This window comes from Aquarana catesbeiana, linkage group LG07 (assembly GCF_042186555.1).
Source record: "Aquarana catesbeiana isolate 2022-GZ linkage group LG07, ASM4218655v1, whole genome shotgun sequence".
NCBI classification, from domain to species: domain Eukaryota; kingdom Metazoa; phylum Chordata; class Amphibia; order Anura; family Ranidae; genus Aquarana; species Aquarana catesbeiana.
In genome coordinates this window covers 340,645,627-340,670,308 of record NC_133330.1, presented here as the reverse complement: position 1 = coordinate 340,670,308, position 24,682 = coordinate 340,645,627, and the positions used below count along the sequence as shown (strand labels likewise).

The 24,682-nt window shown below is 43.8% G+C and overlaps 1 protein-coding gene across 1 annotated transcript in view; it reads left to right on the top strand.

Moving 5' to 3' along the window:
• IPO13 (importin 13) overlaps positions 1-24,523 on the top strand; it is a gene marked incomplete at both ends in the record, with an annotated part of 50,747 nt that extends 26,224 nt beyond the window's left edge. The window contains 6 exon segments of the mRNA XM_073593927.1: positions 2,417-2,537; positions 7,073-7,220; positions 21,083-21,264; positions 22,345-22,371; positions 22,847-22,981; positions 24,380-24,523. Coding sequence (XP_073450028.1) covers positions 2,417-2,537; positions 7,073-7,220; positions 21,083-21,264; positions 22,345-22,371; positions 22,847-22,981; positions 24,380-24,523 — 757 coding nt within the window.
• Between the last annotated feature and the right edge of the window lie 159 nt (positions 24,524-24,682).

Sequence of the window (24,682 nt, the reverse complement as noted above, 5' to 3'; positions counted from 1 at the left end):
GCACATCCCTCAGGACTGTTGCTGGGCAGTGGTAGAATGGTGGAGGCACATCTCTCGGGAATGTTGCTGGACAGTGGTGGTATAGTGGAGGCACATCTCTCGGGAATGTTGCTGGGCAGTGGTGGAATGGTGTAGGGGCATCCCCATGGACCATCACTGGGCAGTGGTGATATGACAAAGGTGCGTCTCTCAGGACCGTTGCTGGGCAGTGGTGGTATGGTGGAGGGGCATCTCCAGGGACAGTCACTGGGCAGTGGTGATATGACAAAGGTGCGTCTCTTGGGACAGTTATTGAGCAGCGGTGGTATGGTGGAGATGCATTCTCCCAAATCGTCACTGGGCAGTGGCGATACAGCAGAGGCACATCTCCCAAGACTGTTGCTGGGCAGGGGTTATATGGCAGAGGTGCATCCCCTGGGACCACCGCTCAGCAGAAGTGGTGTAGTGGAAGCACTTACCCCCCCCATGCCATCATTGGGCGGTGGAGAAACCGCAGAAGCACATCTCCTAGGACTGCCGCTGGGCAGTGATAGTACGGTGGAGGCACATTACCCCATACCATTACTAGGCAGTGGAGATACAGCAGAGGCACATGCCCTAGGACCCTTGCTGGGCAGTTGTGGAATGGCAGGACTGGGAGACCTTCATGTAAAGACTGGGAACCTGCACTTGTGGCTGAGCTTTGTTGTTGCGTGTTCTGAGTATCTCTGCCATTTCCAGCCTGTCACTCTGCCTGACTGTGATCTGCCATCTAACATGCTAGTACAGGAACCTAATAAAAGCAAGTCATGTTCCTGGGGCTGAACCCCCCCCCCACTCCCAAAAAAAAAAATCTACATCCCTGGTTATACAGGTCTGAGCTCCAGAATTTATAATCTGGAGGAGTGCAGTGTTTTTTTTTTATTCTTGCCATGGAGGAATCTGTGTGCGCATGGAGGGTAAGGAGGACCCTTCTTGTGGCTCCCTGTTATTGAGCAATAGATGTCACATATAATATTTCCATTGCACACATTCCTGGCATGGGCAGAAAATCACGTGGGTGTTTGTAGCAACTACCAGCTGGAGACCAGTAACATTATAAGCAGGAGTATACAGTATATAACCAGCACACCATGGATCTTGAAAAGGTTTTCCAAACTTTATTCAAGTGATCACATCACAGAGGTGTAAGGTACAACACTTCGGAGCAACGCAGGACCCCTTTTGTGAGGCGTGAGATACCTACATTGAACAAGCTACATTGGCCATAGGACCTGCTTTGGCTGAATGTGCATTCTATGCATGAAAGTAAAAAAACCTTCAGTGTGCTGCTGCTTCCTCCACAGCCCCCCCCCCCCGAATACTCACCTGAGCTCCCTCTCGATACAGCGTTGTACACGAGAGCCTCAGCTGTCCTGGGACTCCCTCTCCTCATTGGCTGAGACAAGAGTGTTGTCAGTCACAGCCAGTAAGCCAATGAGGAGAGAGCTGGGGGTGGGGCTGAGCCGTGGATCTGTGTGTCTTATAGACGCATTGAGCAGGGCTCAGGAGCGAGCATGCACCAGTGCCCCCCATAGCAAGCGGCTTGCTATTGGGGCACTGGTCAAGGGGGAGGCGCCAGTGCTGATGTGTGCTGATGAGGAGGCACTGATGGGCTCTGACGGGCATCCCCCCGATGGGCTCTGATTGGCAGCACCGATGGGCACTGCTTGGCATCACTTGTGGACACTGACAGGCATTACTGATGGGGAAGATCTACCCTGTGAGGAAAGCCGCCTATCGGCTCTCCTCTCCCCATGCGCTGTCAGTGTGAGGAGAGGAAAGCCAATAACCGGCATTCCCTATTTACACTGCGATCAGCTGTGACTGGACACAGCTGATCCCATGGTAAAGAGCCTACGCCATAGGCTTTTTACCGAGATCGGTTATGCGGTGTGTCCCATGGACATGCCGCACCACGGATCGCTGCACTGGGCGGCCCATTCTGAAGGACGTCATATGATGTCCAGTCTGAACAATAAAGCCCCCTGTCCATCATTCTGCTATAGGCCGGGCGGGAAGGTTGTTAAAAACATCATTGCGCCTGAGGATGTGTTCTTGTTTATAGCAACCAATGAGTGTCTTCTTTTCACTTGCTAAAACGGCTATATTCAAGGTAGCTTAAGTTGCTATGGATTATATTAAGGGTTCTTCCAAATATTTTCCATCATGAATACTTCTGGTGGAAGGTCCAGGTTCTGGTGGTGGACCCATCACATCATATACATGGAAGTTCTCACTGTTGCTTCTCTGTAAATATACCATAAGATCTGCAGCTGTGTTTTGGCCAAGGAGGGACTGGTCTCTTAGTGTGGATTACTACGAGCATTTCATAAAACCATGGCGCATTTCACCCTCACCCGGCATGTGAATAACCCCCTGTATCTTTCTCTTACAGAGTTGACATCTCTGATACCCTCATGTATGTCTATGAGATGCTGGGCGCTGAGCTGCTCAGTAACTTGTATGAGAAACTCGGTCGCCTCCTGACCTCTTCAGACCAACCCACATCCTGGCAGGTAAGTTTTGGGACAACAGGAAAAGAGATTTCTCTGGGTGCTGATAGTGTTTTCTTGACAAGGATTAGAATGATCACCAGTCGCCTATCCAGGGCCGCCGACAGGGGTACCACCTAGAGCTGGGCGATTTTCTCCCCCCCAAAAAAAAAATCTGCGATTTAAAAAAAAAAAAAAAAAAAAAACTCGATTCACGATTCAAATTTTTTTTTTTGATGGACACCGCGCCGGTACTGAGGAGCTGCGGGCAGGAGTTTTTAGGCGAGGCCGCGGCTTCGGCCTAGTCCGTGGCGACCGGCCTCGCGGACTAGGCCAAAGCCACGGCCTCGCCTAAAAACTCCTGCCCGCAGCTTCTCAGGACCGGCGCGGTGTCAGCGCCGGTCCTGGTGAAAAAAAAAAAAATTGATTTGCTGAAAATTTGAATCGATTTGACCTCTCAACTCGATTCAAGATTCAAATCGATTTTTTTCCCCAGCCCTAGTACCACCTGTAGGGGGCCCCGGCACACAGGGGGGACCCAAAGTGGGGGGGGGATCAGCAGGACGGGAGGACAATTACAGAACGATGCACTGTGTCTGTGTCTTTCCCTCCAGCAGCTAAAAGCTGGATTGTCCCGCTCTCCCTGCCACCTGCTTTCAGCTGCTGGAGGGAGAGACACAGGCACAATTACAGAATGCATCGTTCTGTAATTGTCCCCCCGTCCCACTGCACTGATCCCCTTTTGTGTGCTGTCCACATCTGATTTCCCCCCCGTGTATGAACACAGCCGCAGGTCCTAATTTGATAAGTGCACAGGTGCGGGTGAGTGACCCCGAATGCACGCTGTCTGTGTTTGAGGTCGTACATCTGCATCCACACGCCTGTCCAATTAGGACCTGTGGCTGTTTATACAGCTGCTGCGTTCCTATTGCCTGCACGTGGCAAAAGCCACATAAAAACCCCCCAAAAAACACAGATTTACACTATACAGACCACAACACTTGTGTGAATGAGCCCCAAGACCTCATTTACACACAACTTTATTAACTTTTTTTTATCTTTTAGATTTAGCAGAAATTGTGTAAGTTTTATGTTTCTGTCCGCAAATAAAGCTTTTCTGTGTTTTCAGTGAAAATAACATTTTGATATTTTCGGGGGGGGGGGGGGGGCCCGGCCCGGTCAGGTAGGCTGTACGGGGCCTCGTGGTTTCTAACGGAATCCCTCCACAAATCTGTCAGACTGGCGACTTGTGATCATTCTAAGCTACTTTCTTGTCCATTATGTACAATTTGTCTGTGGGGGATGGGGGAAGTTGAGTCCCCAAAATGTGTTGGCTATCTCCTCTGACATGTTGTCAAGATAAAAGTTTGTGCCTTGATTCAAACCTGTGGTGCTCTCATCCTTATATATTCTATTTTGACCTTTTTCATGGGACCCCTAAACATGCCCTGGCAGACAGAGAGCCGCCTGGCCTGTAAGAACTGTACGTCAGGCTAATATCAATGGGTCCAAAGTTATAAAATTCGTACAAATACCCAATACAGTGGAACCTTGGTTTACGAGTAACGCGTTTAACGAGTGTTTTGAAAGACGAGCAACTTTTTTTTTTTTTAATTCTGACTCGGTTTGCGAGTGTTGTCTCACAAAATGAGCAGAATTCAAGCTAATGGGCGGTGCAGTACTGCATTTGGCCAGAGGTGTGTGGGGGGGTGGGGGGGGGCGCCGGGGACACTCGGAACGGTTCGGAGCCATTCGGAAATACTCAGAATCACTCGAAAATACTCTGTTCCCGAGTGTTTCCGAGTTCAGCCGAGCTGTCCCTGAGTATTTCCGAGGCTCTCCGGTGCCCCCTCCCACCTCTGGCCACATGCGGTATTGCATGTACTAGAAGTCAATGCGGAATGAATTATCTTCGTTTCCATTGACTTCTATGTGGAAACTCGCTTTGATATGCGAGTGCTTTGGATTACAAGCATTCTCCTGGAACGGATTATGCTCGTAATCCGAGGTTCCACTGTAATGTCAAATCACATCAAGTATGATACAGCGGGTATTTGCTCCACTGTTAAAGTGATACTAAACACACACACGCTGTATAATTTTACATTCTCCCTTCTATTTCTGTATGGAGATGACGGCTCTGTAATTTATTTTAATTAAAAAAAAAACATCTAAGTCTCTTTTTACTCATGGATATCCAGCTGTCACATGACCCGGCTCTCTCCCAGCCTGTCTGCAGGGAAACATAAGCAGGAGGAGCTTCTAGTCCTCTTAGTCCTCTGTTACTGGCCACATGTTAAAAAAAAAAACAAAAAAAAAAAAAAACAGCCTTTGGAATACAGAGTAAAAATAAATTAATATATAATATCAATAAACTGTTTTAAATTGTCATACAAAAAAAAAAATGTATGTGTAAAATATATACATCAAATCTTTATTATTTCGTGGAAATAACATGGTGTGGGCGGATTTCTGCCAATCGCATCCCAGTCTGTGTCTTAGAATAAGAGGGAGGTGAAACCTCCATTAATCTACATGTAATAGCCCGTCCCCCATTGTGTTTAGCTGGTTAGTGGGCATAGAGAAGAGAGTGGTCTGTCATTGTGTATACGCCCACATGTGTGACTCTATAGCCACATGGGCCGCTCAGATGTGATAGGGAGGAAATGCTCGGCATAGAAACTCGCTGAAAACTGAGCATGTGCAGAGCTGCCACCATCGCTGTGAAATCCCTAGCTGTATTGGGGACATGGACAGAAGGGGGAGATAGAGAGTAGCAGGATCAATCAGGTTTTTTTGCAGACTACAGAAAAGGAATCTCATAGTGACTGAGTTTTTTTTTTTTTTTTTTTTTTGTAATGATGTTGGTTTAGTGACACTTTAACTCCAAACAGAATAGTACTGTAGAGCTGCAGGATTCTGGATAAAATGAGAATCACAATTTTTTTTTTTTTTTTGCTTAGAATAAATATTACGATTCTCTCACGATTCTCGTGGCGTAACATCATTTTTCACATAATACATAAAAATTGGGCTAACTTTACTGTGTTTTTTTTTTTTTTTTTTTTTTTTAAATTCATTTGAAGTGTATTTTTTTTCTCCCCCAAAAAAACTTTAAAGACTGCTGCGCAAATACAGTGTGACAAAATATTACAACAACCGTCATTTTGTTCTATAGGGTCTCTGTTAAAAAATATATATATATATATAATGTTTGGAGGTTCTAAGTGATTTTCTAGCAAAAAAATACTGATTTTAACTTGTAAGCAACAAATGTCAGAAAAAGGCTTAGCCCTTAAAGCGGACCTTCAGTCAATTTTTTTTCATCTTTCCATCTATTAAATCTTCTGCCCTTGTTGTTGTTTTAACTTTGGATAGTAAAACTTTTTTTTTTTTTTCCCGCTAGTAAATCCCTTATACAGCCTAGGCTTATGACGACATGCACAGCTCTCTCTCTCTCACTTATTGTGAGAGTTTGCCAGGAAGAGAGCAGGGGGGGGGGGGGGGGTGAGTCATAAGAGGGTCAATGAGAGCTGCAGAGCTGGAGGTGTGCCTCATGTGTAAATCCAGGAAGTGAACAGGGAGCAGCTTCAAATGCCCACAGTTAAAATGGCTGCAGCCAGACTCAGTGGAGGGAGATTGCTGCAGCATGTTTGGCAAGTACAGAAATAATATGCAAAGTGGTTGGAGGGAAGCTTCAGAATGGCAAAGATGTTTTTATTACAAATTATGTGAGCCGACTGCAGTTTCTCTTTAAGCAGTTAAACTGACCTCATTTACAGACCAAAGTTCATCCGTTTGATCTAAAACAGGGATATGCAATTAGCTGACCTCCAACGGTTGCAGAACTACAAGTCCCATGATGCATAGCAAGACTCTGACAGCCACAAGCCATGACACCCAGAGGCATGATGGGACTTTTTGCAACAGCTGGAGGTCCGCTAATTACATATCCTTGATCTAAAAGAACCAAATGATACAATGTTTCTTTTTATCGCTCAGTGCTGAGCAATATTGTGATAAACTTTGCAGGCTGCTCTTTTTCTTTTTTTTTTTTTGACAGCTATGATCAGAGAACGGCTCTACACTGTTTACATAGAATCGTGGAAATGCTGGATTAAGATCGTGAGGGGTGTTGAATCGAGATTGCGATTTTTTTTTTTTTTTGTTAATGATTAATCGTGCAGCTCTAATGTACTGTATATACACGGGTAAAGGGAGCACCGCTTGTAGCAGCCGATGTTCAGAAAGGCATGCAAGAATTCGATACTCAGGATAGAATGATGAGAGTGGAAGCAGAGCCAGACCCTGGTTGAAAACGGGAGAGAGGACCCGACATTTTGACCAGACCCCCTTTTTCTCAGGAACCTCCTGCCGCTCTCTTTTCACCTGAACCCGGCTCTGCTTCTCCAGCTGCTATACTGTATCACTAAGACTTGAAATGCTTTAGTGAATAGATTCTGCATCAGACATGAATAGAATAAGCGAGTGTTGGATCCGGTGTCCGGGTCCCGTTCTATACACAGCATTAGTAACAATGGATCTGTTCTCTCCTCCAGCACACAGAAGCCTTGTTGTACGGCTTCCAGTCCATCGCAGAGACTGTGGATGTCAACTATTCGGACGTCGTCCCTGGGCTCATCGGACTCATCCCTCGGATCAATATCAACAACGTGCAGCTCGCCGACACAGTCATGTTTACTATCGGTAAGGAAAGCTGGTTTGTAAAAGTTTTTTTTTTTTTTTTTTTTCTCCTCTTTAGGATTTTTTTTGGGTGGATTCAGCAGACCCCCTGAGTATAGGCCTTGCCCCACAGGAGGATGTGCAGCCCACAAGGGGAGAAGCGTTGCTCTTCTGATTTACTAACTCTGGAGAGTGCAAAATCCTGGTGCAGCTGTGCATAGAAACCAATCCGCTTCCAGGTTTTATTGTCAAAGCTTAAAGGGGTTGTAAACCCTCGTGTTTTTTCACCTTAATGCATCTTATTCATTAAGGTGAAAAAACACCTGGCAGTGACCGGCCCCCCGGCCCCCCCGTTTTACTTACCTGAACCCTGGAACTTGAACTGGTGGAGGACGCGCTGTCTCTCTGCCCGGGGTTCTCGGCTCTTGATAGGATAGATTGATAGCAGCGCAGCAATTGGCTCCCGCTGCTGTCAATCAAATCCAATGACTCGGGGGGGCGGGGCCAAGTACTGCATTCGGCAGGAATGGACGCAGAATGCTGGACTCGGGAGCGCCGTACCCAAAAAACATTCCTGTCCTTTTTTTTTTTTTTTTTTTTTTTTTTTTTTTCTTTTACCCACAAATAGAGCTTTCTTTTGGTGGTATTTGACCACCTCTTCATTTCTTTTTTTTTTGTGCTATAAACAAAAAAAAGACAATCATTTTTTTTTCATTTCTGCTTTTAAACATATTCAATAAAAAAAGAAATAAAAGTAAAAATCTAATTTCTTCATCAATTTAGGCCAATATGTATTCTGCTACATATTTTTGGTAAAAGAAAATCCCAATAAGCGTCTGTTGCGCAAAAGTTATTTGTTGAACTAGATGGGCTTGTGTCTTTTTTCAACCTGACTAACTGTTATAGTGCCTACAAACTATGGGATATGTTTATGGAATTTTTTTTATACTAGTAATGGCAGCGATCAGTGACTTTTAGCGGGACTGCAATATGTATTTATTTTTTGTTAAAATGAAGAACTTCTGTAACCTAAACGCGAGTTGCCGCGTTGAGCAGCGTTTACAAGCTTTTTCAGGCATTTGGCATTTCAAATGCCTCTGAACATCCGTCTGAACCCATTTTTATTGTGTTGCAAAAATAAAGCTTCTAAACTCAGCTGCCTATAAACGACCCTGTGTACATATAATGATAAGATAACATAGAGGAGAGATCGGGGATCCTGTGTACATGTAATGATAAGATAACAGAGGAGAGATCGGGGATCCTGTGTACATGTACTGATAAGGTAACATAGAGGAGAGATCGGGGATCCTGTGTACATGTACTGATAAGGTAACATAGAGGAGAGATCGGGGGTCCTGTGTACACGTACTGATAAGGTAACATAGAGGAGAGATCGGGGATCCTGTGTACATGTAATGATAAGATAACAGAGGAGAGATCGGGGATCCTGTGTACATGTACTGATAAGATAACATAGAGGAGAGATCGGGGATCCTGTGTACATGTACTGATAAGATAACAGAGGAGAGATCGGGGATCCTGTGTACATGTACTGATAAGATAACAGAGGAGAGATCGGGGATCCTGTGTACATGTACTGATAAGATAACAGAGGAGAGATCGGGGATCCCGTGTACATGTACTGATAAGATAACATAGAGGAGAGATCAGGGATCCTGTGTACATGTACTGATAAGATAACATAGAGGAGAGATCGGAGATCCTGTGTACATGTACTGATAAGATAACATAGAGGAGAGATCGGGGATCCTGTGTACATGTACTGATAAGATAACAGAGGAGAGATCGGGGATCCCGTGTACATGTACTGATAAGATAACATAGAGGAGAGATCGGAGATCCTGTGTACATGTACTGATAAGATAACATAGAGGAGAGATCGGGGATCCTGTGTACATGTACTGATAAGATAACATAGAGGAGAGATCGGGGGTCCTGTGTACATGTACTGATAAGATAACAGAGGAGAGATCGGGGATCCTGTGTACATGTAATGATAAGATAACATAGAGGAGAGATCGGGGATCCTGTGTACATGTACTGATAAGATAACAGAGGAGAGATCGGGGATCCTGTGTACATGTACTGATAAGATAACATAGAGGAGAGATCAGGGATCCTGTGTACATGTACTGATAAGATAACATAGAGGAGAGATCGGGGATCCTGTGTACATGTAATGATAAGATAACATAGAGGAGAGATCGGGGATCCTGTGTACATGTACTGATAAGATAACAGAGGAGAGATCGGGGATCCTGTGTACATGTACTGATAAGATAACATAGAGGAGAGATCGGGGATCCTGTGTACATGTACTGATAAGATAACAGAGGAGAGATCGGGGATCCTGTGTACATGTACTGATAAGATAACATAGAGGAGAGATCGGGGATCCTGTGTACATGTACTGATAAGATAACATAGAGGAGAGATCGGGGATCCTGTGTACATGTACTGATAAGATAACATAGAGGAGAGATCGGGGATCCTGTGTACATGTACTGATAAGATAACATAGAGGAGAGATTGGGGATCCTGTGTACATGTACTGATAAGATAACATAGAGGAGAGATCAGGGATCCTGTGTACATGTACTGATAAGATAACATAGAGGAGAGATCGGGGATCCTGTGTACATGTAATGATAAGATAACATAGAGGAGAGATCGGGGATCCTGTGTACATGTACTGATAAGATAACAGAGGAGAGATCGGGGATCCTGTGTACATGTACTGATAAGATAACATAGAGGAGAGATCGGGGATCCTGTGTACACATACTGATAAGATAACATAGAGGAGAGATCGGGGATCCTGTGTACATGTACTGATAAGATAACATAGAGGAGAGATCGGGGATCCTGTGTACACGTACTGATAAGATAACATAGAGGAGAGATCGGGGATCCTGTGTACATGTACTGATAAGATAACAGAGGAGAGATCGGGGATCCTGTGTACATGTACTGATAAGATAACATAGAGGAGAGATCAGGGATCCCGTGTACATGTACTGATAAGATAACATAGAGGAGAGATCGGGGATCCTGTGTACATGTACTGATAAGATAACATAGAGGAGAGATCAGGGATCCTGTGTACATGTACTGATAAGATAACATAGAGGAGAGATCGGGGGTCCTGTGTACATGTACTGATAAGATAACAGAGGAGAGATCGGGGATCCCGTGTACATGTACTGATAAGATAACATAGAGGAGAGATCGGGGATCCTGTGTACATGTAATGATAAGATAACATAGAGGAGAGATCGGGGATCCTGTGTACATGTACTGATAAGATAACAGAGGAGAGATCGGGGATCCTGTGTACATGTACTGATAAGATAACATAGAGGAGAGATCAGGGATCCTGTGTACATGTACTGATAAGATAACATAGAGGAGAGATCGGGGATCCTGTGTACATGTAATGATAAGATAACATAGAGGAGAGATCGGGGATCCTGTGTACATGTACTGATAAGATAACAGAGGAGAGATCGGGGATCCTGTGTACATGTACTGATAAGATAACATAGAGGAGAGATCGGGGATCCTGTGTACATGTACTGATAAGATAACAGAGGAGAGATCGGGGATCCTGTGTACATGTACTGATAAGATAACATAGAGGAGAGATCGGGGATCCTGTGTACATGTACTGATAAGATAACATAGAGGAGAGATCAGGGATCCTGTGTACATGTACTGATAAGATAACATAGAGGAGAGATCGGGGATCCTGTGTACATGTAATGATAAGATAACATAGAGGAGAGATCAGGGATCCTGTGTACATGTACTGATAAGATAACATAGAGGAGAGATCGGGGATCCTGTGTACATGTAATGATAAGATAACATAGAGGAGAGATCGGGGATCCTGTGTACATGTACTGATAAGATAACAGAGGAGAGATCGGGGATCCTGTGTACATGTACTGATAAGATAACATAGAGGAGAGATCGGGGATCCTGTGTACATGTACTGATAAGATAACATAGAGGAGAGATCGGGGATCCTGTGTACACATACTGATAAGATAACATAGAGGAGAGATCGGGGATCCTGTGTACATGTACTGATAAGATAACAGAGGAGAGATCGGGGATCCTGTGTACATGTACTGATAAGATAACATAGAGGAGAGATCGGGGATCCTGTGTACACGTACTGATAAGATAACATAGAGGAGAGATCGGGGATCCTGTGTACATGTACTGATAAGATAACAGAGGAGAGATCGGGGATCCTGTGTACATGTACTGATAAGATAACATAGAGGAGAGATCAGGGATCCCGTGTACATGTACTGATAAGATAACATAGAGGAGAGATCGGGGATCCTGTGACCATGTACTGATAAGATAACATAGAGGAGAGATCAGGGATCCCGTGTACATGTACTGATAAGATAACATAGAGGAGAGATCGGGGATCCTGTGTACATGTACTGATAAGATAACATAGAGGAGAGATCAGGGATCCTGTGTACATGTACTGATAAGATAACATAGAGGAGAGATCGGGGATCCTGTGTACATGTAATGATAAGATAACATAGAGGAGAGATCGGGGATCCTGTGTACATGTAATGATAAGATAACATAGAGGAGAGATCGGGGATCCTGTGTACATGTACTGATAAGATAACACAGAGGAGAGATCGGGGGTCCTGTGTACATGTACTGATAAGATAACATAGAGGAGAGATCAGGGATCCTGTGTACATGTACTGATAAGATAACATAGAGGAGAGATCGGGGATCCTGTGTACATGTAATGATAAGATAACATAGAGGAGAGATCGGGGATCCTGTGTACATGTACTGATAAGATAACATAGAGGAGAGATCGGGGATCCTGTGTACATGTACTGATAAGATAACAGAGGAGAGATCGGGGATCCTGTGTACACATACTGATAAGATAACATAGAGGAGAGATCGGGGATCCTGTGTACATGTAATGATAAGATAACATAGAGGAGAGATCGGGGATCCTGTGTACATGTACTGATAAGATAACACAGAGGAGAGATCGGGGGTCCTGTGTACATGTACTGATAAGATAACATAGAGGAGAGATCGGGGATCCTGTGTACATGTAATGATAAGATAACATAGAGGAGAGATCGGGGATCCTGTGACCATGTACTGATAAGATAACATAGAGGAGAGATCAGGGATCCCGTGTACATGTACTGATAAGATAACATAGAGGAGAGATCGGGGATCCTGTGTACATGTACTGATAAGATAACATAGAGGAGAGATCAGGGATCCTGTGTACATGTACTGATAAGATAACATAGAGGAGAGATCGGGGATCCTGTGTACATGTAATGATAAGATAACATAGAGGAGAGATCGGGGATCCTGTGTACATGTACTGATAAGATAACACAGAGGAGAGATCGGGGGTCCTGTGTACATGTACTGATAAGATAACATAGAGGAGAGATCGGGGATCCTGTGTACATGTAATGATAAGATAACATAGAGGAGAGATCGGGGATCCTGTGTACATGTACTGATAAGATAACATAGAGGAGAGATCGGGGATCCTGTGTACATGTACTGATAAGATAACAGAGGAGAGATCGGGGATCCTGTGTACATTTACTGATAAGATAACAGAGGAGAGATCGGGGATCCTGTGTACACATACTGATAAGATAACAGAGGAGAGATCGGGGATCCTGTGTACATGTACTGATAAGATAACATAGAGGAGAGATCGGGGATCCTGTGTACATGTACTGATAAGATAACATAGAGGAGAGATCGGGGATCCTGTGTACATGTACTGATAAGATAACAGAGGAGAGATCGGGGATCCTGTGTACACATACTGATAAGATAACATAGAGGAGAGATCGGGGATCCTGTGTACATGTACTGATAAGATAACATAGAGGAGAGATCGGGGATCCTGTGTACATGTACTGATAAGATAACAGAGGAGAGATCGGGGATCCTGTGCACATGTACTGATAAGATAACATAGAGGAGAGATCGGGGATCCCGTGTACATGTACTGATAAGATAACATAGAGGAGAGATCGGGGATCCTGTGTACATGTACTGATAAGATAACATAGAGGAGAGATCGGGGATCCCGTGTACATGTACTGATAAGATAACATAGAGGAGAGATCGGGGATCCTGTGTACATGTACTGATAAGATAACAGAGGAGAGATGGGAGATCCTGTGTACATGTACTGATAATATAACATAGAGGAGAGATCGGGGATCCTGTGTACATGTACTGATAATATAACATAGAGGAGAGATCAGGGATCCTGTGTACATGTACTGATAAGATAACATAGAGGAGAGATCGGGGATCCTGTGTACATGTACTGATAAGATAACATAGAGGAGAGATCGGGGATCCTGTGTACATGTACTGATAAGATAACATAGAGGAGAGATCGGGGATCCTGTGTACATGTACTGATAAGATAACATAGAGGAGAGATCGAGGATCCTGTGTACATGTAATGATAAGATAACATAGAGGAGAGATCGGGGATCCTGTGTACATGTACTGATAAGATAACATAGAGGAGAGATCGGGGATCCTGTGTACATGTACTGATAAGATAACATAGAGGAGAGATCGAGGATCCTGTGTACATGTAATGATAAGATAACATAGAGGAGAGATCAGGGGTCCTGTGTACATGTACTGATAAGATAACATAGAGGAGAGATCAGGGATCCTGTGTACATGTACTGATAAGATAACATAGAGGAGAGATCGGGGATCCTGTGTACATGTACTGATAAGATAACATAGAGGAGAGATCGGGGATCCTGTGTACATGTACTGATAAGATAACATAGAGGAGAGATCGGGGATCCTGTGTACATGTACTGATAAGATAACATAGAGGAGAGATCAGGGATCCTGTGTACATGTACTGATAAGATAACATAGAGGAGAGATCGAGGATCCTGTGTACATGTACTGATAAGATAACATAGAGGATAGATCGGGGATCCTGTGTACATGTACTGATAAGATAACATAGAGGAGAGATCGGGGATCCTGTGTACATGTACTGATAAGATAACATAGAGGAGAGATCGGGGATCCTGTGTACATGTACTGATAACATAGAGGAGAGATCGGGGATCCTGTGTACATGTACTGATAACATAGAGGAGAGATCGGGGATCCTGTGTACATGTAATGATAAGATAACATAGAGGAGAGATCGAGGATCCTGTGTACATGTACTGATAAGATAACATAGAGGAGAGATCGAGGATCCTGTGTACATGTACTGATAAGATAACATAGAAGAGAGTTCAGGGGCAGCTGAAAAAATGCCCAACTGCTCCTAAACGTCAGTTTTCGATGTGATTGTACGATAATCGGATCGTTAGTACAGAGCTTTCGAGAGACAATCACGACAATTCATCCGATATTAGATTGGACAAGCACGAAAATTTTCCTCGTACAATTTTCGTTTATACATCACAGTTGTCATTCGAAAATACAATTCACTTGACATCACTTCCGATTTTCTTTTTTTTTTTTTTCTGTCGTACGAGAATTTTCGTGACTTTTTAGTAACCTGTTCAATTTCTACTTGTAACTGTTAACCGCTTCAGCCACAGAAGATTTTACCCCCTTCCTGACCAGAGCACTTTTTGCAATACGGCACTGCGTCGTTTTAACTGACAATTGCGCGGTCGTGCGGCCTGGCACCCAAACAAAATTGACGTCCTTTTTTTTCCCCCACAAATAGAGCTTTCTTTTGGTGGTATTCGATCACCTCTGCGGTTTTTATTTTTTGCGCTATGGACAAAAAAAGAGCAATATTTTTTACTTTTTGCTATAATAAATATCCTCCAAAAATATATAAAAAAAACACTTCTTTTTTCCTCAGTTTAGGCCGATACGTATTCTTCTACATATTTTTGGTTAAAAAAAATCGCAATAAGCGTATATTGATTGGTTTGCGCAAAAGTTATAGCGTCTACAAAATAGGGGATAGATTTATGGCATTTTTATTATTAATTTTTTATTTTACTAGTTACTTTTATTTTACTACCCCCTTATCAGTGGCCCTGCTCATACAGACCCCCACCCCCTTCAGATACAAAAACATCCGATCAAACCAATCTCGGTTGCTTTTTTGGAGGCCAGAGGTCTAAAACACCAGATCTCTCCATAAAGAAGACTTGTCACAGCTCATACTATCGCAAGGGATGTTGTTCATCCCCTGTGATTAGCAATAAAGTTCAATAAAAAAAAAAAAAAAAAAAATTAAAAGTACATTGTCAAACTTTTTTTTTTTTTTTTTTTTTTTTTTTAAATAATATTTTTGGTAAGGCGTCAGAGGCTTTCCTCAGGTTCTTAAAGGGGTCCAAAAAGGGTTGAGATCCACTGAGTAATTTCTGTTGAATTCCTACAGACAAAGTCCCATATGTGAGGACACAGCAGGAAGCCCAGAGCAGAACAGAGCAATCTAATTCTGTGAAGATTATGTGGACGGCTCATGGAGACAAAAGAGATTAATATAATAAAATCACACAATATATGTAAATGCAGCTGTGCAATCACTGGTAATCTGTATGGGGGACTTTTAATAGAAATGGTGAAATAAAAAAAAATTATTTAGCTGCCGGACTCTTTTAACCACTTCCTCACTGCGCTATAGCCGAAAAACGATGCAGCTCTGTTGTTCCAGGACGGTGTCCATGTATGTCTTCCTGGAACCAAACCACGCCCCCCCCCTCCCTCCCCCTACGTGCATTTGGGGTGCTCCGTGATCGATGTGTCCTTCAGACACGGCCGTTTGCAGATCCGGGGTAAAGGGACAATCACAGCTGATCACAATGTAATGGAAACATTAGAATCGCGCTGAACCAGTGAATATGTGTGAACCATAAATGAATTAAATGTAATGTTCAAATCATTGACGGTTCAATGTAAAAAGTGAAACACGAATATTAAATATACATCCCATAAACATTCAATGTCTATGGTTGTAAAGAAAAGAACATCGAGTGATAAAAAATTATAAATAAAAAAAGTAAAAATATAAATAAACACTCTCAGTGAGTGGCTGGAAATAGCAACATCCACCCCACCCGTGAACAAATAGGGGGTCAAGTCCGTCCAAAAATTGGGATGACTCTTCATCTGCTATGTGATACAAACATGTGACCCACCACCGCTATAGAAGAAATCACTTCCTACCAAACGGCCATGATCCCCCACTACAGAGGATCATGGTAAACATATAATGGCTGTGACTCTGGAATACACCAAGCACGTTGACTTGCTGTTGGATCCTCGGATCACCTCATTGGTAAACGAGCTCATAGGATGCGCACAGCATGTAATGAAACATAAGGGCTCCGATAGTGTAAAACCTTCAGATTCATTCAATTTAAAAAAAACAGAAACGCACTTACAAAAGTAGAATCATAAGGATAGTCTTAAGTCCGATGCGTCGGCCGTACACGAGTGGGGTATGTCCTGCATTCCCCAAACCGGCCTCCTCATTAGTAGCCTGGCTGTCATGGACACCCCCACTGTGTGTAGTGTGTGGGGGGAGGGGGGGTGACGTCATCATGGCTCGGGCTTTGGTGGTAGATGGTACGGAAGTAGTTATCTAATGCACCGGTACCCCCAGTCACAGAAAAATCCTCTCCTGCTTTCTATAAGAGTGTAGCTAGTGGTGTCAATCATCTGAACAGCTGCCTTTTGGCTCATATACAGGGCTGCTGTTAGAAATCATGGGGCCCCCCACAGCCCACCTGACAGGAACGGTAAACCATGCCTGCCAGGCGGCTCCAGCTGCACAAGCAAACGACTCGTTCATGCAATCAGAATACCTGTGAAAATGAGCCCTTAATTTTATTTATATATATATATATATAATATAATATAATATAATATAATTTTTTTTTTTTTTTTTTTTTCATTATTTTTTTTACAATTTTAGTGTTTTTATTGATTACATTCCTTGAACAGCCCTGTAAGGGGGGGGGGGTGAAATAGCCGGGGTCTAAACAGACACCCAACGTCTCACTTTTGAGACAGAAAAAGAGATTAAGGGCACAGATTCCTCAATCCTTTCTCTGAAGCCTCAGCTGCAGAATTAATGAACAGGAAGGACTGTGTACAGAGGATCCCTGTTCATTCACAAACTGAAGCTCAGGAAGGACCACAGGGGTGTTGGTTCTAGTAATCCCACCCACTCCTGCTGCTCTGGCCCCCCCCCCCCCCCCGTTGAACTTGTGGGGCCTGGGCCCCTGTACAGGAGGGCAGGTGCTACCCCCTTATCAGTGGCCCTGCTCATACAGACTCCCACCCCCTTCAGAGATATATATATAATATTTATATTTGTGTGTGTGTGTGTGTGTGTGTATGTGTGTGTATATATATATATATATATATATATATATATAAAGATCCACTGAGCTAAATGTTTTTGAGTAATTTCTGTTGAATTCCTACAGACAAAGTCCCATATGTGAGGACACAGCAGGAAGCCCAGAGCAGAACAGAGCAATCTAATTCTGTGAAGATTATGTGGACGGCTCATGGAGCCAAAAGAGATTAATATAATAAAATCACACAATATATGTAAATGCAGCTGTGCAATCACTGGTAATCTGTATGGGGGATTTTAAAAGAAATGGTGAAATATAAAAAAAATGATTTAGCTGCCGGACTCTTTTAACCACTTCCTCACTGCGCTATAGCCGAAAAACGGCTGCAGTGCAGCTCTGCTGTTCCAGGACGGTGTCCATGTATGTATGTCCTCCTGGAACCAAACCACGCCCCCCTCCCCCCCCCCCCCCAAACGTGCATTTGGGGCGCTCTGTGATCGATGTGTCCTTCAGACACGGCTGTTTGCAGATCTGGGGTAAAGGGACAATCACAGCAGCCCTTTACCATGTGATCAGCTGTGTCCAATCACAGCTGATCACAATGTTAACCGACTTGATGGTTATCAGCTGTACTTTCCTCATGTGCTGTCACAACGTGAGGAAAGCAGAGCCGGCAAGTGTCACCGGGGACCTGTACAAAGATAATCGGAGCACTGATCATCAGTACAGCCCCATCAGTGCAGCATATCAGTACTCCTCAGTGCAGCCTCATCAGTGTGCAGCCCCATCAGTGCCTATCGGTACCCATTAGTGCCACCTATCAGTGTTGCCTCATCACTGCCCATCAGTGCAGCCTCATCGCTTTCGCCTCATCAATGCTTCCTATTGGTACCCATTAGTGCTACCCATCAGTTTCACCTCGATCAGTGCCCCCTCAGTGCAGCCTCATCAGTGCCCCCTCAGTGCTGCCTATCGGTACCCATTAGTGCTGCCTAGTGGTACCCATTATGCCTATTGTTACCCATTAGTGCTACCTATCGGTACCCATTCTATTGGTACCCATTCTATCGGTAACCATTAGTGCTACCTATCAGCGCAGCTCATCAGTTTTGCTTCATCAGTGAAGGAGAAAAACTACTTATTTGCAAAATTTTATAACAGAAACTGAAAGTAAAAGTGGGGGACTTGAGCTTTCCCTGACTTTTTCATTCCCCGACTTAGTTTGGGGTAGGCTGAACCCTTTGGTGGGGGTGGGTCAGCCACGCCTCTTGACCATTGGCCTCTGGGGACCTGCCTGCTGACCTTTGACCTTTTGGAGGAGGTCCCTATTCCAATCCCTCAGTCCTAACCTTGTCCTTAAAGTGGATTTCCACCCACTTTTACAACTCTTCAGCATCCCTCACTAAACTGCGCACTGTAAACGAATTGGATATTTTTTTATTTTTTTTCTCAGCACCTACTGTATATCTGCTGTATTCATTTTTCACTTCCTCCTCCCTGGCCGTGGCCCATCGCATCATTTCCTGTTTGCAATGTCTTCTGGGAAGGGGCGGCAACGTCCTCTGACACTGCCATTGCTATGGAAACCTGACCTGAAACCTATTAGACTGCTTGTGCTGCACTGAGCATGTGCGAGATCTGCAAGGATGAGATGCAGGAAGAAATACAGTCTGGCTTCAGATGCCCACACTTAAGATGGCCACGGCCTGCTGTTAGTTTATAAAATAACAAACTACTGCTATAAACTAACAAAACAGACCTTAGTTTACAGACTAACTTTACTAGAATACATTAAGCTTGTGTATTATAGGGGTATTATAGGGGTATGTTTATTTAAAAAGTATTGTCCGGAACACCACTTTAAAGGGGAAACCCTAACTGACCTTTTGACCTATGAACTTTAACCCTAACTAAGTGCATCTCCACTTTGTGACTTTTTTTAAAATATATTTTCGGTCTTTTTTTTTTTTTTTTTTTTTTTTTGTTTCTTTTGCAAATAATAAAATCCCAAAGGTGATTTATTAACACCAAAAGAAAGCTCTATTTGTGTGAAAAAAAAATTACAAAAATGTCGTATGTGTACAGCGTTACATGACCGCGCAACTGTCATTCAAAGTGTGAGAGAGCTAAAAAGATGAAAATTGTCCTGGGCAGGAAGGGGGTGAAAGTGCCCGATATTTGAAGGCGTTAAATTGATATTATATGATTGAGATTTCATGAAAAGGTCATAGAGGAAATGTTGAGCACAATACATATTCAGACGGCACAGACGTAATCCATGATGCACAAAGACGCAAGCCGGTGGTGGTGGGGGGGGTGTTGGGGTCGGTGGGGGGGGGGGTGTGTGAAGGAGGGCAGGAAGGTCAGAAGATTTTTGCTTAATGGCATCTAAAAGGATTGATCGCCCAATGAAGAAATCCTGATCTGCCAGTGAGACAGTGAGGGGCGCTTCAACATCTTCCTTGTCTGAGTTGGAAAACGCATGTGCTTTATTTGTTTTTGTTTTCTTGCTTTCATACATTGCATTTTATTTTACATGTGTTTTTTGTAGTCTTCCAAGGTGGAGCTCATTTTGTGTGACACTCCATGTCTTTTTAAATCTGAAGTTTAATCTGCTTATATTTTGCCGTCCCCGGTTCCTCCTTAACCCAACTCAACTTGCTAATTACATTTATAAAACCTTTCCATACCTCATTTTGGTGATGTCATCACTGGGTCACTTTGCTTCTCTATGCAATGAAGACATCATGGCTGGTAAGAGGGGCTGGCAGGGGGTGATACAGAGCTTCCTGAGAACATCACAGCACCCCGCCCTCAGTACTCCTCTCAAGAGCCCACAGTCCTTATGGAAGCAGTGGGAGGAGTTATGCAAATATCAATATACCTTGATGGGTGGGTGTCAGTTTGGAGGAGTGGGGGTTCTTAGGCAGGGTGTATTTCCATGCAATCTGCCCTAGCTAGCTGTGATGATGACCTTGCCCATTTCCTGCATCAATACACAGTGCATGCAGGGTGCCGTGGTGACACACCCTTAGTGGGCGGGGTCATGATGCTCTGCACTCACAGAATCTCCTCAGTCTTTGGGGGTTTATTAACGATGGGCATACTTTTAACATGGGAAACTGAGGACATCTTGTGGTGGAATTGAATTACTGCGGGGGATTACATGCAAGAGGAAATTTCGTGGCACTGAATATTTGTTTGCACTCATATCTATTAATTTTTAGTTCATACATTAACTTTTTTGGATTAATTAAAGGGTCCAGCATACCAGTTTTATCAATGTATATGAATTGGTTTTGAGTTCACACACAGGAAATTCAGATTATTTAAAGAGATGAGCTCAACTATTTAAATTTAGGAATATGCTCATTGCTTGCAATTAATGGGCCCCATACAGCCCTGCTTGGAAGGCAGCTGGTTGTCATACGAGGAATGAAGAGCAGTAATGCTAATTTCACCTTCTCTATCTCTCTCTCTCTGTTTTTTTAGGGGCGCTGGCAGAATGGCTGGCGGACCACCCAGTCATGATCAATAAGGTATTACCGCTCGTCCTCCACGCTCTGGGGAATCCTGAACTGTCCGTGTCCAGCGTCTCCACCCTAAAGAAAATCTGCCGGGAATGCAAATACGACCTTCTCCCGTACGCTGCCAACATTGTCGCCGTGTCACAGGTAACACAATGCTGCATCCAACTACTGCTATCCATTTATCTAGAAGCATGGCATTCGTTTCACCAATGTAAGGAGCATTCTTCTCACTGATCACCAATGTAAGGAACATTCTTCTCACTGATCACCAATGTAAGAAACATTCTTCCCACTGATCACCAATGTAAGGGACATTCTTCTCACTGACCACCAATGTAAGGGACATTCTTCCCACTGATCACCAATGTAAGGAACATTCTTCCCACTGATCACCAATGTAAGGAACATTCTTCTCACTGATCACCAATGTAAGGAACATTCTTCCCACTGATCACCAATGTAAGGAACATTCTTCTCACTGATCACCAATGTAAGAAACATTCTTCCCACTGATCACCAATGTAAGGAACATTCTTCTCACTGATCACCAATGTAAGGAACATTCTTCTCACTGATCACCAATGTAAGGAACATTCTTCTCACTGATCACCAATGTAAGGAACATTCTTCTCACTGATCACCAATGTAAGGGACATTCTTCTCACTGATCACCAATGTAAGGAACATTCTTCCCACTGATCACCAATGTAAGGAACATTCTTCTCACTGATCACCAATGTAAGGAACGTTCTTCCCACTGATCACCAATGTAAGGAACATTCTTCTCACTGATCACCAATGTAAGGAACATTCTTCTCACTGATCACCAATGTAAGGAACGTTCTTCCCACTGATCACCAATGTAAGGAACATTCTTCCCACTGATCACCAATGTAAGGAACATTCTTCCCACTGATCACCAATGTAAGGAACATTCTTCTCACTGATCACCAATGTAAGGAACATTCTTCTCACTGATCACCAATGTAAGGGACATTCTTCTCACTGATCACCAATGTAAGGAACATTCTTCCCACTGATCACCAATGTAAGGAACATTCTTCTCACTGATCACCAATGTAAGGAACATTCTTCTCACTGATCACCAATGTAAGGGACATTCTTCCCACTGACCTCCAATCTCTATATGCTTAGATATCTGTAATGTATCTATTATAGGGTAACACTTCCTTCACTAAAATATTTTTTTTTCCTACATTTCAGGACGTGCTGCTGAAACAGATTCACAAGGTAATTGGGAGATTTGTCTGTATGCTGAGATTTGCCCTGTATGGTGTCTCTACGGTGGGATTTCTCTTGTATGGTGTGAATTCCCCTGTATGGTGTCTGTCTTGTATGGTGGGTTTTCCTCTGTACGGTGTCTGTATGGTGTGATTTCCACTGTTGGGTGTCAGTACGGTATGGATTCCCCTGTACGGGGTCTGTATGGTGCGATTTCCCCTATAGGGGGTCTGTATGATGGGGTTTCCCCTGTACGGGGTCTGTATGGTACGATTTCCCCCATAGGGGGTCTGTATGATGGGGTTTCCCCTGTACGGGGTCTGTATGGTGCGATTTCCCCTATAGGGGGTCTGTATGATGGGGTTTCCCCTGTACGGTGTGAAGTGTTTATGGGGAAGTTTTGCCCCGACCTGTGTCTGTCATGAAGAGAGGGGCCCTGTTCTCATTCTCGGCCCTCCTCATTATTGATCTTCTTCTTTTCCAGACCAGTCAGTGCATGTGGCTGATGCAGGCTCTGGGCTTCCTGTTATCGGCTCTGCAGGTGGAGGAGATCCTTAGTAATCTACACTCCCTCATCACTCCCTACATCCAGCAGCTGGAGAAGTTGGCGGATGAGACGGTGAGTGCTGCTCGGCATGCTCCGTCCATTGTTCTTATATTGCAGAAGACAACAATTAATGCCTAAAGGGATTGTAAGGTTTTGTATATATTTTATGCATGGTCAGGACTAAAACCACTTAGTAAATAAGAGTTATCTGTACATGTATATTTTCACTGGTAGCCAGCAGATGGGGCTGTATGCTTCTTTGTACACAGTTTTCTGAGTCTCCTTATCAGCTGTTAAAAAAAAGGCTGTCTATAGAGCTCTATAGCTCAGGCTCTGGGAATCCTTTAGCATGTATTAAACACACTGATATGAAACACTAATGCCGCGTACACACGACTGGATATTCCGATTGTGTGTGGGCTTCATCAGACTTTTTCTTTCTAAAATTCTGACGGACCTATAAATAGAACATGTTTCAAATCATTCTGACGGAATCAGTTCCTATTGGGAAAACCATTCATCTGTATGCTATTCCGACAGACCAAAAACGACGCAAGGGCAGCTATTGGCTATTGAACTTCCTTCTTCTAGTCCTGTTGTACGTCATTGCGTTCTAAACGATCGGACTTTGATGTGATTGTGTGTAGGCAAGTCCGTTTCATCGGAACTCCGTCGGAGTCTATTCTGACGGAAAGTCCGGTCGTGTGTACGCGGCATAACTCCTAACTGTGGGAAAGAGAGAACCCTTCCTTGCAGTGGAGCTGCTCCCACAATACGAGGCTTAAATGCTCGTTTAGGTCTGGCGGATGGAAAAAACCCTTTTTTTTTTTTTTTTTCGTACCCAATCATGTGCTCCTCCTGCAGACAGGGCTCTCCCATGCTTCGGCAGTGGACTTTTCTTCAGTGTCCTCTTGCCCAGTGCAGGACTGTGGGCCCGTGGGTCGTTCATCGGTCCTGATGATGTCAGAGGGCATCCTGCCACTGGAGCATAGAGGGGATTAGGAGGCGGGGACTGGTCTAGTAGCTCAAAGGAGCTTGCGGGAGCCGAGGATTGGTTAAGTAAAACTGCTTTACTTAGTCTCTTAGACAATCAGAATACAGTATTTTCAAGAATAGCGGTCCTTGAAGGATACTCCCATTGGATGGTGAGGTGTATGCTGATGGGCGTGGCTTAGGTCAAAAGTCAGACACATCTGTATTAATGAAATCAGAGGGGTGCACATTGGAGGGTTTTCTTGCTGCAGCTGACATCTTCTTCTAAACGTCTCAGCATTGGGTTCCATTCGTTTCACTTCCAGAATTTTTCCTCTGGCAGGACATGAACGTTTATTCTATGCAGTAGCCAGGTTTGTGGCTATGAATGTTTTTATAAAATGTAGCTGTGCCTCCTGCGTCCAGCAACTGAGCATGAAGTTCATGACGATGTTTGTATTGGCATCATGTGATTCCCTTTTGTTTCTTCCTCTGCAGCCGAACCCCTCAAATAAACTGGCAATAATCCACATCCTCGGCCTCCTCTCCAACCTCTTCACCACCCTGGACATCAGCTGCCATGATGATGAGCATGAGGCGGCAGAGGTCAAGAAGTTACCGGTAGTACAGGGACCCAACCCGGTGAGTCAACCCAGCTTGACCCTCTTTTCTTTCCTTTTTTTCTTTTTTTTTTTTTTTTCCTCTCTATCCATCCATCGCTCTCTCTAAATGGGAACTCTGTGGTTTCATATGTTTGCAGATTTCTGTTTCCTTTGATATATTCTTTTTCTTTTCTTTTTC